Source organism: Chiloscyllium plagiosum, chromosome 2 (genome assembly GCF_004010195.1).
Source record: "Chiloscyllium plagiosum isolate BGI_BamShark_2017 chromosome 2, ASM401019v2, whole genome shotgun sequence".
Classification (NCBI taxonomy): domain Eukaryota; kingdom Metazoa; phylum Chordata; class Chondrichthyes; order Orectolobiformes; family Hemiscylliidae; genus Chiloscyllium; species Chiloscyllium plagiosum.
Window position 1 is genome coordinate 83,825,332 of NC_057711.1, and position 17,810 is coordinate 83,843,141.

Genomic DNA, 17,810 nt, shown 5'->3' on the forward strand with positions numbered 1-17,810 from the left:
ATGGGCAATTTAGCATGGCCAATTCACCTAACCTGCACATCTTTGGACTGTGGGAGGAAACCAGAGCACCCGGAGGAAACCCACGCAAACACGAGGAGAATGTGCAAACTCCACACAGACAGTTGCCCGATGCTGGAATTGAACCCCAGTCCCTGGCGAGGTGAGGAAGCACTGAGCCACCATGCCACCCATTGAGCCATCATGCCACCCATAATATTGTGTGAATTTGGGAAATGCTCACATGGGGTTTTTAATATTTTGTTCATAAAATTGAGTTGAACCGCAACCTGTATTCTGTGTCTCTTTCTCACTGACAAGAACCCTTGGGTAAAGTGTTTTTAACACATAAACCAGTTGAAGTGCCCAAAGCACAGACAACAAAGGCTATGGGACAAGACTGGAAAATGGGATTAGAATATATAGGTGGTTGCTTTTGACCGGCACAGGCCAAGGGGATGTTTTCAGTGTTATAGACCTCTATGACTCTCAGATTGTGGACAGAAGTTAACATTGATTTCACAGTTGCACACTGGTGAGCTTCTGGTCTTCACTGATGAGTACTGCAAATTCCCAGTCACTGGAATCAAAAACTCTCAGCCCAAAGTTCACCAGATTTTCAATTTTTTTGGAGTCTCACAAACATTATGATAGGACAAAGGACCTTCATTCAATGGAGATGAGTTCAGTAAATTTTCAAATTACCTGACAATATATAAAAGAAACATATATATATATATACCAGCAGAGGGATACCAGAAGAAAATAAGAATATCCACGGTTCAATTTTATGGTTTTCTTTGGCAGAGTGTGAATCAAGTCACATTGTATGGAGTAATTCTCCCCATGAGGCTGAGCAAATATCTTACTAAACTTGGTGTATTAATTGGACTGGCTGAAGACTGGCAAACTTCAGAGGAGGCTGAAATCTAGGTGAAGATTGTTTTGAATGCTTCAGTCTTGCCTTTTGCACTCTTGTGCTGCACTCCCCCATCATTGAGGATAGAGATATTTATGGAGCATCTTCCTCCTTACTTACTTAATTGTCTACCAAGATTCAGAAATGCATGTAGCAGAACTGCAGAGTTCAGATCTGAACTGTTGGTTGTGGGATCACTGAGCTCTGCTTATTCCATGCTGCTTCTGCTGTTTGTCATCCAAGCAGTTCTATGCTGTAGTTTCACCAGGTTGCCACTTTATGTTTCGGTAGAACTGATGCCATTCCTGGCATGCCCTCCTGCACTGTTCACTGATCCCTTGGATTGGTGATAATGGTAGACCGTGATTATGTTGGACCATGAGGTTGCAGGCTGTGATTGAGGAACCTCGATTATATGAAAGATGTAGGCGGGGTGTATTACGTTCAGTTAATCAAATTCCGGATAATCGAATGCCAGATAACATAGTTTAGCCAAGCATCGGGATTTTGCGATCTTGCCAGATAACCGGATATTCGGATAAGTGAATGCCAGATAATCGAGGTGCCTCTGTACTAATATGCTATGGAGTCCGACAGAACCTCCTCGATACTCAGTTTGGAGTTGTTCAATTTATTTCAAAATCTATTCCATTTAGCCTGATGCCAATGCCGCTCAAAATGATGGAGAGTATTCTCAATGTGAAGATGGAATTCATTTCCACTGGCAGTCACTCAATGTTTGGATACTTCTAATTTCTCTTTAAGAATAAACTGCTTCTGTCTATGTCTTCCTGTGTCACAGGACACATTTTTGTTCGGCAACAGACCATTTTTCTCTCTCTTCCACCTTAATTTTCTCAAGCATTGAGCTATTCACCTTGAGGCTCTTTAAATGCTACTTATAAATGAGTGTACGGTGGTTATACCTATGGTGAGTTACTGCAGTATATTTATTGAGACATTTTGTTAATACTTCATATTGTAGTGAATTAATTCCTGCAATTATCCTTGCTATGCCATGCCATAACTTCAGTTGAAAAACAACAATGCTACCCGTGGATATTCATTCCATAATACTGCAATTATGTCTCAGAATAAATGTTCCACAAGTCTAATCATAAGGACGTTAGGTAGCCAGAATTATCTGGCTATCTGAAATTTGTAGCAGTTCAAAATGGTTACCAGTAGTATTCTAAAAAAAATCCATCTGTTTATATATCATTAACAAGAACAATCCAAATAAATCACATCAGTTTAGTGCATCTAACAAAAGTCTAAAAGCTCTTTTAGAGATTTGGGGCTCAATGTATTGAGTCAAGGCCTTGAGTTAAAGAAGGTCCCTCCAAAAATATTCATGATATATTGCTGCCTGGTATGGGAGGCCATTTAAGTATCTCAATACCAGACAAGAGAATAAGTTACTAAAAGGTGAAAAGTTGAAGTCCTGTTGACTATGAAGAAATTTAACATCACAACGTGTCTTTGTGAGTTTCCTGAGGGTGCTCCGGTTTCCTCCCACAATCCAAAGATTTGCAGGTTGGGTGAATTGGCCATGCTAAATTGCTCATAGTGTTCAGGGATGTGTAGGTTAGTTGCATTAGTCAGGGGTAAATTTAGAGCAATAGGGAAGGGGAATGGGTCTGAGTGGGTTACTCTTCGGAGGATTGTTGTGGACTTCAACACTGTAGTGATTCAATTCTAGTCTATGAATGTCTCCAAATGCATTCCTCAGTTATTTAGTATTATGGACTCTGCTGATGGAAATGATGGACAAGTTGTGAAATTTGGCTTGATAGACCACAAGTTTTACTTTTGCAATTTGTTTACTATGGCAGTCAATTCACATGAAGGTGTCAATGTACTTTCAACTAAAGAACATCTAAGTTTATTTCACACAGATGAAAAAGCACTAACTATATTACAATATGACAACAACAAGTCTTATTACAAATATCAGAAATAGAAAATTTAACCTTTTGTCCCTGTAATATCAAACATCAGTGGAGGGTCACCCTATTTCCATTTTAGAGTTCCTTGGTCCGTGGGCAAGGCTGTATTTGCTTGCTTTCTGGGTAAGTGTCCACATTTACTTGATGCTATCTTCTTGAGTTAACGTTTTAGTTGGGAATCTTAAACAAATTGCTGCCACAACTCATTTACACTTAATATGCTTTCCTTAAATAAGTGCATTCAAAAGTCTTGAAGGATATCTTCCTTCCTTCTATTTCCAGAGGTTTTCTCTTACTAACCTCTAAGCCACTCAGGATTTAACTGTGCTGCTGACATCACAAGCTTATTTTGTCTCTGAATGTCTCTGAAAGAAATGTGCACAGTCACTATATTTTGGATGGTTCTGATTTTTCTTTAAAAATAACATATCTTGTTTACCTGTGTCATAGGACACATTTTTATTAGGCAACAGCTTATTTTTTCTTTCTTTTCTACCCTTATTTTCTGAAGCACTGATCCATTCACCAAGGCTCTTTAAAAGGCTCTTTTAAATGCTTGTAAACACAATTTCCAGACAATGTGGCATATGTCAGAACTAATCTAAAACTGAACTAAAATTGTGTCCTTCCCTTCTTAACCTACATAGCATAGAAATATAAATCAAACTTAAAATCATACATGTTTTTGTCTATATGCGATCAGAGTTTCCAAGTAATACTAATGATTTATATATCATGAACACTCATTACATGAGGTAGGGCTTTGTAAAGGTAAAAAGACAGACTACAAATGTTTAAGATGCAAGAGATCCCAAACTGATCAGTACATTGCAATTGCTTCTCCTCCCTGAGAATGCCTCAATTGCCATAAGGCTCTATCCCAAATTGTCTGCTGCTTTGGACCAGGCCAGACCCCCTCAAAACATTTCAAGAAGGCAGCCTGACCCTAACTTTTCTAGTTGTTTGAAGCAGGTGTAGAGTGGATATTCCAGGAGTGATGCAGCTGGCCCAACCACTCAGTTCCAAACAAAACAGAATTTATTTATACACAAACAAAAGCAAACTGAATTTAGAATAATATAATTTATCTGAAAACCCAATCGACTCTATCATAAGTTAATGATGCTGTTTCAAATACTTATAATGTCTCCATAAACACCCCCTTGGCCATAAAAGGTAAAGTCAAACACAGGGTCTTACAAGAGAGATGTCAGAGAGAGAGAAGCTGTGGGTCTAACAGCTTCTCAAAAACTGACTGCTGGCTAAAACCAAACCAAACCCTGAACTGGGAGAACTGGCCACTCCCTTTTCATTGTACAAGGGACGTAAAAGCATTCTCAAGTCAGACATATCAGAACCTCTGACTTTACAACCCCTCTGAAAAAATCCAGGGACAACATAACCTTGTTAAAGGAACAGCATTGTCACATCCCTTTCTCTTGATTGTAACTTGCCACTTATATTCTCCTCAAATATGAAAACAGTTTCCATTCCAATACTAACTATGCCCAACTCCACCAGTTTTCCTCCACCATCTCTGCTCCATTAGACATCTGATAATAACTCATGTCACATTATGGATAAACTAGGATTTACTCCAGTAGAACAGTGATATCTTTTTCTTAGAAACTCTGTACTTTTACCCGGACTCCATTTGTTTTGAATTTGCTCACTTGGGCTTAAAGTGATGATGTATATTTGAGCATCCTGTTCAATGCTGAGCTGAACTCTGCTAAATTTTCAGACTCATTGAGAGTTCACTTTCTTCTGCCTGTACTCCAATGTTAGTATTTGAATCTACCCTACTCTTAAAAATATTGAAAGGCTTGTACATTATTTAACTACTTTAAGACAACGCCTCGGTGATATATGAATCGTTAATCGAGAGAGGGTTGTGTAATGGTAATATCACTGGACTAGCAATCCACATCCTAAAGTTAATATATTTTGGGTTTATGGGTTTGAATCCCACCATGGCAGGTGAGCAGTTTGATCTATATGTGAGAATTATCCTCCTGCCTGTGAACTGTTGGGGTCTTCCATTGTTTTTACATATCTTTCTGTCTGTTGTGCACTATTTTGTCATTGTTTCATTGCATGAAATCTACTGACTTCCTCTTAGCTTAAATAAAGGCTAGCTATATGGGTAGTCAGTGCATTTACCTGTGGTTCATGTACTCTGGCACTGTGTGGGATCCACAATATTGTGACCTTGTTCTTGCAATTCAATTATTTTTATACTTCAGACCACGAAGACCCACATAAGCAGATCTATCAGGCTTTCATTTGTTTTCTTGAATTTACATTTTCTGGCCTGATATTTTAGTCTTGTAAGGAAATTGTCAATAGGCTCACCTGGATGTTGGCTCAAGCTTTGAAACTCTTATCAACGAATTTGATCATTTGACTTTGGCTGGAGATGTGTACTAAACATTTCAAAACAATCGCTTGGATTTTTGCTGTCATCTTCACTCATGTCCCAACTGTTAAACAAATGTTAGCCATTTCTCTGTTCTCCACATAAGGGCATAGCTGATATTTTCTGTTTTGCTAGTACTTTATAGAAAGATACTGAATGCCATTAGACAAAAGCTTGTATTGCAATAATTCATCAGTCTGGAATAAGAAAAGGATTGTTCTTTCCTCTCAGTGGCATATGTTTTCTGCCATACTGACAATCTGACTGCCTAGCAATCTGTTTCATTAGTCTGCCAGTAAAAAATATGTAATTTGTGACTTTAAGCAGACATACTCTAAGACTGGGACACCATGAGCTTATTTCACTGAAGATGTTTGCATGCCATTGTATGGGGTGTGATAGATTTTCTTTTAAATATTCTGAAGCTGTGTGGAAATAAATTCAAGTTGAGATATTGTGCTCCTGAGTTAATTGTGTGATTAGTGACCCAAGAGCTAGCTCACAGCAACAGTTGTGATCAGTCTGAAGAGTTGACATTCCACACAGTTAATTTGTCAAAATAATATTCACAGGAAACATATTATTGGATGAACCTTTGATTTTCTCAACCAAACCAAATTAGCAGACAATTAATCCGTCGTCAGTCCAAACAATCCCAACGACATAAATCTGTTTGCCTTTCCACTCTGATCGTTAATGATCCCCTGTTCTTTACCCCTGCTCTTTCAGTTTGTGACAGTCCTGCTTTGTAGAATTGAATGAGTTGCATGAAGTTTTTGACTAGTCTGACCATAAATAACACATTTCAGATCTCCCACAGCCCCTTGAAGCTGATTATTCGACAACTTAGCTCAGTTGTTTCGGAACGTATAGATTTCCTCATGTGTTCTAAGAACAATCATGATGGATCTTAAAAATTATTATTATTTACACGGGGGATGAGGGCATCACTGGTTAGGCCAGCATTTATTGCTTATCCCTAATTACCCAGAGGGCAGTTAAGAGTCAATTCAACACATTGCTGTTGGTCTGGAGTCCCAGTTAGGCCAGACAAGGTAAGCAGATGGCAACTGCTTTCCCTAAAGGACATTAATAAATGAGATGGACTTTTCTAACAATTGACAATGGATTCATGGTTATCATTAAATTCTTAATTTCTGATTTTAATTGAATTCAAACTCTGCCATATGCTATGGGCCCCCAGAACAATAGCTGGGAATCTGGATTAATAGTCCAGCATCAATACCATTAAACCATCTCCTCCCAGGTTTGGAAAATTTGTTACTACAGGGTGAAAACGTAAAAGATTTAAAGATAAATTCTATCTTGATGTTCTAATTAATTATATGTGCAGATTTAATGTCAGAAACTTATAACTTCAGGAGAGCTCTGGGAAATATTTGGAGGGAAATTAAAGTAAGTACAGAGTGGTATGTTATAATGCGCGTTTCATCAATGAGAATTGGCTATAACACAACTGATGAATTGTGGACAGTGTTTGGATAGCGCAAACTTCCTACTGAATGAATATAACAGTTTTCTATTAGTGATCTTCTTCAGTGTGATTTTCGATAGCGGTTTCCCAGAGTGCAGTTTTCTCCAGCACAGGGTTGTAACTGGAATGTAACTGCCCGTTCTAGCAAAATGACCTGTACAGTTTCTTACTTTTCTTCTGAGGTCCATGCAAATGAAGAAATACTCAAAATTTCTTTGTTGCATAACATTTTTCAGTAAGCATTAAAGATTTGGTTCTGTCAAGGTTACATGATACAAAACAAATACAGTTCAAAGTTCACAAAATAATTCAGAACTCAGATAGGGGAATGAATGTTTAGTTGTAAATCAACTAGTAAAATGTCTTTATGAATTTAGAACTTTATGAGTAAACTTTATGAATTTAGAAGCATAACTGTAACAATCTATAATAAGACTTATAATATGCATAATATAATCAGAGCAAGTTGAAAATTGAATGGAAAATCAAAAATCTATACAAGTATGTTCAATGTGTGAAGGGGAGGATCCTATGGATTCTGATGATGTCTGTTTGTAAACTGGAATCAATACTGATGCATTGATACATTTTACTGGAAAGATGGCCTGATGCTGATAATATACAAACTGGTCCTAGGATATTAAGCAACCTAAAGGTATTTTGGAAGCTTATGTTGGAAGACATCATGGAATTTTCTAATCATCAAATGGTATGGTTTAGGGCAGGAAATGTGGAAAAATATGCAAAAATGAAAACATCAGAACATTGTTGCCAAAAAAATGAATTATGATTTCTCCCACAGTCAGTCAGGAGGTTTGGCAATAACGGTAGGGGGCATATCATAGAATCCCCTCCACAGTGTAGAAGCAAGCCATTCGGTCCATTGGATCCATACTGACTCTCCAAAGAGAATTCCACCCAGACCCAACCCCTCTGCATTTCCCATGGCTAATCCACCTAGCCTGCACATCCCTGGATATTATGGGCAATTTGTCATGGCCGATCCACTTGACCTGCATATCTTTTGGACTGTGGAAGGAAACCAGAGCACCTGGAGGAAACCCCCGCAGAGACGGAGAGAAAGTGCAAACTCCACACAGACAGTTGTCTGAAGGTGGAATTGAACACATGTCCCTAACTCTCTGAGGCAGGGTCACTGAGGTAACAGTTACAATGAAAGGGGCAATTCAAGAGAAAAGAGTGAGATCGCTGAATTCATAACACAAAGGACAGGAAGCTGTGGGATGAAGGTTTTTCACAAGTTCCAATTAACAGATGTTCAGCTTATCATACAAATTGGGTCAGCAAGTGTAGGGTTTGAGGGGAAGGTACATATTAGTACCAGTAAATCATAAAAAAAGGACAGGCAGAGACAGGTAAATGACACAATGGTACTAATGAGCTGATGTGTGTTTATTTCAATGCAAGGAGTATTATAAGTAAGGCAGATGAGCTTAGAACCTGGATCAGAACAATGGATTATGATGTTGTGGCCATTACAAAGATTCAGTTGAGAAAGGAACAGGACTGCCTGCTCAATGTTCCAGGGTTTCATTGTTTTAGACAAGATAGAAAGGAATATAAAAGAGCTGGAGGAATTGCATTGCTAATCAGGGAGAATGTTACATCTGCACTTAGAGAGGACATACCTGGAGGGCTCATCAGTGAGGCAATATGGATAGACCACAAAAATAAGATATGTGTAATCTCTCTGATAGGATTATAATATTGGGCACCCCAGAGCCACTGAGACATTGACGAACAAATATGTAGACAGATTATGGAAAGATGCAATAAAAACAGAGTTGCCATAGTGGGTGACTTTAACTTCCCTAGTAGTGACTGGGACTCCTTTAGAACAAGAGGGTTAGATGGGGCAGAGTTTGTTAAGTGCATCCAAGAGGGTTTCTTGAAACAGTATGTGCAGAGTCCAACTAGAGGAGGGGCCATACTAGACCTTGTACTGGCCAATGAGCTTGACCAGGTGAACAGCTTTTCAATGGGAGAGCATTTTGGAAACAGTGATCGCAACTCCTTAAGTTTTTAGACAGCTAGGAATAAGAATAATTCAGGACATTGTGGCAAGGTACTAAATTGGGGAAGGGCATATTACATCAGTATTAGGCAGGAGCTAGGGAGTGTTAATTGGGAGGAGCTGTTATCAGGCAATTCCACATTTGACATGTGGAAATGGTTTAAAGACCTGCTGATGTGTGTTTGGAACCGGCATGTTCCAGTCAGGAGAAAGGACAAGAATGGCAAGGTAGGGGATCTTTGGATAATGAGGGAGGTTGTGAATTTAGTCAAAAGGAAAAAAGACAGAAAAAAAAGGAAGCTAAAATTGGACAGGGCCATGAGGAATATTAAGAAAGCAGGAAAGAACTCAAGCAGGGAATTAGGAGAGCGAGAAGGGGCCAAGAAGTGTACATAGGATTAAACAGAATCCCAAGGCATTCTATAGATACATTAATATCAAGAGGATAACTAGGGAGAAGGTAGGACCACTCAAGGATAAAGGAGGGAACTTGTGCTTGGAGGCAGTGGATGTGAGTGAAATCTTAAATGAGGACTTTGCATCACTATTCACCCAAGAGAAGGACATGGAGGATAGTGAGAGTTATGTGGTCATGCTAATTTGCTAGGGCATTTTGCAATCAAGAAAGAAGTGGTGTTGAGTCTTTTGAAGAGCATTATGATGGATAAGTCTCCAGGGCCAATGGTATCTACCTCAGGAAATTGAAAGAGGCAAAACAGGAGATTGCTGGAGCCTTGACCAAGATCTTTATATCTTCATTAGCCACTGAAGAGGTCCCAGAGGACTAGTGAGTAGCTAATGTTGTTCCTAAGTTCAAAAAAGGAAATAGGGATAATCCAGGAAACTGGCAAGTCTCACATCAATGATTGGGAGGCTATTGGAGAAAACTCTTAAAAATAGGATTTATGTTTATCTGGGAAAGCATGGCCTAATTAGGGACAGTCAGCATGGCTTTGTGCAGGGCAGGTCATGTTTTACTAAATTGATTGAACTTTTCAAGGTGTGACAAAGGTGATTGATGAGGATAGAATAGTGAATGTTGTCTACATGGATTTTAGTAAGGCTTTCGACAATGTCCCTCATGGTAGGCTCATCTAAAAGATGCATGGCCTCCACTGTGACTTGACCATGTGGATTCAGAATTGTCTTGCCCATAGAAGGCAGAAGGTAGTGGTGAAAGGATATTTTTCAGGCTGTAGGTCTGTGAATAATAGTGTTCTGCAGGAATCCATACTTGGGTACTCTGCAGTTTATGATATATAGAAATGACTTGAATGAAAATGTAGATGGCTGGGTTAGTAAGTTTGCAGACAATACAAAGATCAGTGGATCGTGGACAGTATAGAAGGTTGTCAAACGATACAGTGGGATATAGATCAACTGCAGGTATGGGCTAAGAAATGCCCAATGGAGTTTACTCCAGGTAAGTGTGAGGTGCTGCACTTTGGGAGATCAAATATCAAGGAAAAGTAAACAGTTAAAGGCAGGATCCTGAACAGCACTGATGTACAAGAGATGTTGGGATTCAAGTCCACAGCTCCATGTAAATGGCCACGCAAGTAGGTAGGGTGGTAAAGAAGGCATATGGCATGCTTGCCTTTATTGGACATGGAATTGAGCACAAGAGTCAGGATGTCATGTTGCAGCTTTAAAAGACTTTGGTTAAGTGACATTTAGAGTATTGTGTTCAATTCTGGTTGCCATATTGCAGGAAGAATGTGGAGGTTTTGGTGAGGCTGCAGAAGAGGGTAAAAGCTATAAGGAGAGGTCAGACAACTTGTTTTCTCAGGACAGGTGGAGGCTGAATGGAGATTTGATTGAAGTCGATAAAATTATGAGATGCATAGATAGGGCTGATGGTAAGAATCTTTTTCTAGGAGTTGAAATGTCTAACATTAGGGGACATGCATTTAAAATGAGAAGAGCTAAGTTCAAAGGAGATGTGAAGGGCATATATTTCACACAGAGAGTGGTAGGAGTCAGGGGTGATGGCGGACGCAGATACGAAAGAGACGTTCAAGAGACTTTTAGATAAGCACATGAATATGCAAGGAACGGAATGATTTGGACCAAGGACAGGCAGAAGGTATTAGTTTAATTTGGCATCATGTTGGGCTCAAAATTATGGGCTGAAGGGCCAATTCCTGTGCTGTACAGTTCTGTGCTCTAATAATGTGGGATATTAATTCCAGTGCAGATTATGCCACGTATGTTTACTGCATGTCCTAATAACTAATGGATTGCTTTAAAAAGCACATCCCTCTGGCAGTTTACAACCGTCAGAATACCAGTTTGCACTCTACCAGTTTGTGCTTGCATAAACTCCGAACATAATGTCCAACATTAAATGTGAGTCCATTGTTCTGTCCCAATGAATGCAAGACAAAAAGCTTAAACTGCACGTTTGTTTTTCAGCAATAGTAGTTAGACTCTAAACACAGTAATTTCTAGAATAATTAAAACAGTTATGCCTCAATGCCAAGAGAGTTTGGAGTGCAATTTCACAGTTCCGTGGAGTCACATGTAGATAGGATAGTGGAGAAGGCGTTTGGTATACTTGCCTTTATTGGTCAGTGCATTGAGTATAGGAGTTGGGAGGTCATGTTGCAGGTGTACAGGACATTGGTTAGGCCATTTTCGGATTACTGTGTGCAGTTCTGGTCTGTCTGCTATAGGAATGATGCTGTGAAACTTGAAAGGGTTCAGAAAAGATTTATAAGGATGTTGCCATTGTTGGAGAGTTTGAGCTATAGGGAGAGGCTGAATATGCTGGGGCTATTTTCCCTAGAGTGTCAGAGGCTGAGGTGTGCCCTTATAGAGGTTTATAAAAATCATGAGAAGCATTGAGAGGGTAAATAGACAAGGTCTTTTCCATGGGATATGGCAAGTCCAAAACTAGAGGTTTAAGATGAGAGGGGAAAGATTTAAAAGGGACTTAAGGGATAACATTTTCACGCAAAGGGTGGTGCGTGTGTGGAATGAGCTGCCAGAGGAAGTGGTGGAGGCTGGTACAATTGCGACATTTAAAAGGCATCTGGATGGGTATACAAGTAGGAGGGGTTTGGAGAGATTTGGGCCAAATGCTGGCCCATGCTAGATTTATCTAGAAAAGGTTAGCACTGCTGCCTCACAGCGCCAGGGACCTGGGTTCGATTCCCACCTCGGGCAACTGCCTGTGTGGAGTTTGCACGTTCTCCCGGTGTCTGGGTGGGTTTCCTCCGGGTGCTCCGGTTTCCTCCCACAGTCCAAAGATGTGCAGGTTAGGTGAATTGGCCATGCTAAATTGCCCGTAGTGTTAGGTGCAGGGGTAAATGTAGAGGAATGGGTCTGGGTGGGTTGCTCATCGGAGGGTCACTGTAAGGAATCTAATCTAATCTAATGTTCTATATATGTTCTATAATCTGGTTGGCATTGATGAGTTGGACTGAAGGGTCTATTTCTGTGCTGTATAACTCTATGACTCTATCTAAAGGCCATTTCTAATTATGGTTGACATGTAAACAGTAATTCAATCTATCTCCTTCATGACCATCTGCACATTTCCAGAATTATCTGCTTATGGTTCCAAATTTCATGAGGTAAATTTTACAGCTCATGGGACATACTAAAAGTAAAATCAGCTGGAAATGTACTTATTCCATTATATGGGACAATGAACTGTGATTGGGATAGACTATGTAAAAGTGGGACTTCCACCCTTGGGAGATGCCAGCCAAACTGATTGGTTGGTACCTCCATTATCCCAAGCTGAGTAGTGGGTGCTGCTGGGGGTGAAGAAAGAAACATGAATAGAATCATAAATGATATAGAAACATTAGTAGATTTAGGTTTATGGAAGCAAGGAACCTAGTGCCCAGTGAGGTAAGAGAAGGTTTGGGCATTCAGATTCAGTTGGGTGGCACAGAAGATAGGTGGCCTCTTAGGGTGGGTGGGGGCTGGTAATGCCTGTTGTGCAGGTCACACACCACAAACTCCCCACTTCTCACCCTGAATGTAGTGCCCTCCTCACTTCCCACTTTTGCTCATGTAGTCCATAAAGTTACACTGCATACATCAACCACAGCGTGCCATTTGCAGTATATTATCCTGGTCAATATGCTTGTTAGCAAGCCATCAGTTGTGGCTCAGTTGGGGATACTCTCACTCCGTGTCACAAGGCTCCAGGTTCTAAGGCCCACCCCATATCCTGAGCAAAAAAAAGTCAAAACTTAAACTCCAGCACAATACAAGGGGACTGCTATACAGTCAGAATACCATATTTCAGATGAAACATTAAATTGAGACCCCTGCTAGTGGATGTTAGAAATTTACAGCACAATTTCAAGGAAAAGCAGGAGAGCAAACCGATTTCGCCAGGATAGATATTCCAGAGAAGTATTAGCAAAAGATGCTGAATTAAAACCAAATATGAAAAATTCATATTTAGAATAGAACAGTACAAAGAAAATATTAACGCGATGTTGACTCTCTCAACTCTATTATAAGTATTTTTAATCAATCTGTTCAGGCATGTTATCATGCACTTCACAAACAGGACAGACCTGAAACCAGGTTTCTAGCCTAGAAGTAGGGGTACTACCATTGTGCCATTAGAGCCTTTTATCTATGTACTTTATTAGTATGCTATTTATACTGTGTATTATTTGCCGATTAATGGGGTAGCAATTGCTCAACTTATTGATACTCAAAAGATGGGAAAGTGAACCTTGAAACTACCTCCATAAGTATACGCTTGTATGTACTGCATATTTAATTATAAATTATGGCTACTGTACACTTGGCATGTTTCTGTAGAAATGATCAGGATATAATTTGAGCTTATTGAAATGCACAATTCTTGCTTCCTGCAATCAGCTGCTGTACTTTCCAATTCTACAATATAGCTCTTCTTCAAGTGTACTTTGTTGGATGTCAACCATTTTCAAATGTTCTAAGCTCATGAAAGGTGCTATAAAAAACCCACTCTTTTTCTTCCATTTACTATTAAAGAAAAAGCACATATAACCGATGTCAGACACTGGTGAATCTTTACTGTTGATTGGCCAGATCAGCTCAGTAGTTAGCCTCTCAGCACCAGGGACCCATGTTCGATTCCACCCTCGAGCAACTGTCAGTGTGGAGTTTGCACATTCTCCCTGTGTGGGTTTCCTCTTGTAGTCCAAAGATGTGCAAGTTAGGTAGATTGGCTATGCTAAATTGCCCACAGTATCCAGAAGTGTGCAGGCTAAGTAGATTAGCGATGGAAAAGCAAGTTTGCAGGGATGGGGTGGGTCTGGGAGAGCTGCTCTTCGAAGGATTAGTGTGGACTCAAGGGGCCAATTGGTCCGCTTCCACACTGTAGGATTCTATGATTCTAGGTGTGTAAAAATCCAAAACTATAGAAATTTACGAAGTTTCTGCTTGCCGCTTGAAGACTGACTGTACTCACCTAACATCTTAGAACTTTTGTGTCTACTGACAACAGCCAAAGATCAGGTACTCAAAGCCGGTGTAACCATACTGCTGAAATTTAACATCAGCTTTGCCATCACAAAATGGTGGTTAAACTGTGCACCAGCATGCTCTCCATTAACCACAGCATTGTAGCTCCAAGCATGTTTCAAATTCTAGCAATTAACTGCTGCATGTATTTATAGTTTAAATTATAACTAATTTCTTTCCACTCCTCACTTTTTATTGCATATTGGGTTTTATTTACATTTTAAAAATTAAATTGGCTATCCCCCAATAAAAAAAGGAACAAACTTCATGACAACACTTTCAAAATTGCAGATTGTAATCCTATTTGGGGTCATAGAAACAGCATTTGTGGTCATGAGATTTCTTCTTCTAAGACTGAGCTCCAGGTGGATTCTGGTCCCGCCTATGCTGTTTGTCTCCCACTTTTGTGATTTCTTCTTCTGAGATCATTCACAGTTATTGCCCAGATGGCCACACTGTATGTTGGCTTGGGCTCAGGATGGCATTTGGGCTGTTAAAGCTGCTGAACCTTCCCATTGCCGAGCACTGCTTTGCTGACCTACAAAGTGGCCAACATGTGTGTGCGATTACAGCTTCATTGAAGTGCGTGTATGGGGGTAGGAGCAGATTAGTGTTTGTGTGTGTGTGTGTGTGTGTGTGTGTATATACACACGCACGCACATGCCAATTACACAGTGTTGAGGGGTTGTGAAGAGGAACTGGAATCTTCAGGAGAAAACTAAAACTTTACTCAGCTTGTCTCGCACGAACATCAATAATGTGGTGTAACACCATGAAATGGGCTGCAGTGGTTCAAGGCGGCATATCATTACAACCGTCACCAGGACAAATTAAGATGGGCAATAAAGCTGATCCTGCCAGAAAAGTCCACATTGCTGAATGAATAATAAAATCAATGACTAATGTAAATGAAAACATTACTCGTATCTACTGCTACCTAGCCAATGTCCATGAGCTGAAGAGTCTCAGATGAAGTAACGGACTGGTGAGTACATACAATAACATTTTTATAAATTACTTCAAAAACACTTTCACATTTATAATGTTGATCTACAAAACTTAATGGTTATATACTGAAGATTATTATTTTGCTTTCTTGGTGTTTTGTTATTGTGTGCCTGGAGTCACATTCGAAAGTAGTTTGGCATGTACCTTTCTAAGAGAAAGATTTTGAGAGTGCGTGCAGGCGGAGGTTCAAGCATGGAATGGTCAGATAGACTCTGAAATCTGAAAGTCCCACAACAATCATGTATTGAAGCAGAACTTCAAAGCTTTTAGTTTATTAGCATTTTAGGCACAAAAATAGAAATAATACTGACAGGAGTATGCAAATTCACTACCACAATACAATTCTTTAATTCATAGTCTGAAAATCAAAATTACATCATTTCATTATTCATGACAAGCTAACAATTCACTGTACATAGTGTCAACATTGTATGGTAATGTTGACAATAAATTTAAATACAGTGACAGCCAGCTTTTACGTTTTATATAATCCACAGCAAGGTGCAACTTATATTCTTTTAGCAGCAGATGGATACATTTCAAGACAGATCAATTCTACTTAACAATAACAATATAATTATCAATATTTGAATGTTATAGCTAAAGCAGCATATTTCTCATCAAACGATCCTGGAACACTGACACAACTAAAACAAAAGTTGGGGAATTAAATAGACATCATTTGAAGTTTGAACAGACAAGGCTATTTTCAACTTCTCCACAAATTAAGTGACTTCAAAAGATCATTGGTACATATCTTGAGAACAATCTGTGCATACAGACAAACACGATCAAGGTAAGTAGTGAAAAATAAAATTGCATACAAAATCAGCCATGCAACTGCATCCAGAGAAAATAAAAACAGTGGAGGATTCTATCCTGACTTGTACAAATGCACTTGAAGTCAATACTAAATAATAGAGTTGAATTTTCCAGTGTTACCAGCAGTATATTTATTATTAATTTAGCCAATATGCCTGAGTGAGCTAGCTCTTACTCAGAGCAGACTATTTTAACCCTGACTTTTTTTTATTGGTTATAGAATATCAGACTTATTTTCCAGCCTCTTTGGTGATTTATAACTTAAAGAAAGAAGTCTCTCTTTGGGATGTCAGAATCAGAGAGTTGCTCCTCTTGTGTACTTGGGTCAAAGTATTGGGTGTCAAAGTCAGCTGTTTCATTTAGATCAATTTCTTGCTCATCACTACTCTCAGCACTGTAATCAATCTCTTCAAGGCAACGTGGCTCATCTTCATCAAGGACTTGAGTGGTAGGACTGCAGATAGAAAACATGTTTAAAATAAAAGGTTCAATAAAGTTTGGCAGAAAGGCACTACCTCGCACCAAAACAAATTATCATATTTGCAGGATTTAGATGTAGTCATTGATATTTTAATATTAAAAAGCAAATACTTAAGATCAGACTAACCTCCTGATAATTTTTACAAACAATAGATTCTAATCATCAACGCATAAATGCACATATACACACAAAAGTTCAAAATACACAGTAAAATGTCAAAAGAGGGCTGGAATTTTAAAGAAATAAGAACTGAAATTGCTAAAAAAATACAGCAGGTCTGGCAGCATCTGTGGAGAGAAATCAGAGTTAATGTTTCAGGTCCAGTGACCCTTTTTCAGAACATGATCCAGACCTCAAAACATTCACTCTAACTTTTCTCCACAGCTACTGCCAGATGTGCTGAGCTTTTCCAGCAATTTCTGTTTTTGTATCCAATTTTCAGCAACCACATTTGTTTCTGCCTTTACCTGGAATTTTAAAGGCTGTGGAGGACACGAAGATGTAAATACCTGCAATTTTCTACTGCTGCCTGGTGTGTTAATTTCCTGGCATTTTTAACTAGTGGAATTGATTGAGGGCTTTATATGGTGAAGGAACTGACAGCTATCCACTGCTTGCAAGTTTTCCAAAAGGCAGAAGCTGCCCTAAAATAGGTGGTTTTCTGGCAGCTACTGAGGGCCTTCTACTCCATCTGACAAACTGACATCATCCCCGAAAGCCACAACTGTTTCTTTTTTCTCATAGGATGTAGGTGTCGTTGGCAAGGCCTGCATTTGTTATCTATTCCTAACCGAACTTGAACGGAGTGGCTCACTAGGCCACTTCAGAGGACATTTAAGAATCAACCACATTGCTATGAGCTTGCAGTCACATGTAGGCCAGTCCAGGTAAGGATGGCAAATTTAAAGGTCATTAATGAGCCAGATGGAGTTGTCAAAAAATAAATGTTAAATGTCATTCTTAGTTTTACTGTGACTACCTTTATAATCTAAATGATTACAACCTGGTAATTGTGGCTTCTTTGTAATTTTTCTTTAAAAGTCTTTGAAGTGCACCCTCTTTTGCACCTAATGTCCACAATTTTGAGTTCTGACACTGCAGCAGCTAATCTAAGTGCTAGCACGTTTCCTGTTGGCTCACTGGGCCCAGAAGCCCATTCTGTCACCCTTCATTGGATTGTGTCCAATAAGCCCCCACTCAATTA

The 17,810-nt window shown here is 39.3% G+C and overlaps 1 protein-coding gene across 8 annotated transcripts in view; it reads right to left on the reverse strand.

The window, feature by feature from the left end:
* Positions 1-15,627: 15,627 nt before the first annotated feature.
* agtpbp1 (ATP/GTP binding carboxypeptidase 1) overlaps positions 15,628-17,810 on the reverse strand; it is a 340,116-nt gene continuing 337,933 nt past the window's right edge. For all 8 annotated transcript variants that reach the window (XM_043713129.1, XM_043713111.1, XM_043713092.1 and 5 more), the window contains one exon: positions 15,628-16,579. In XM_043713129.1, coding sequence (XP_043569064.1) covers positions 16,387-16,579 — 193 coding nt within the window. In that variant the 3' untranslated portion in view covers positions 15,628-16,386. The remainder of the gene's footprint in view (positions 16,580-17,810) is intronic.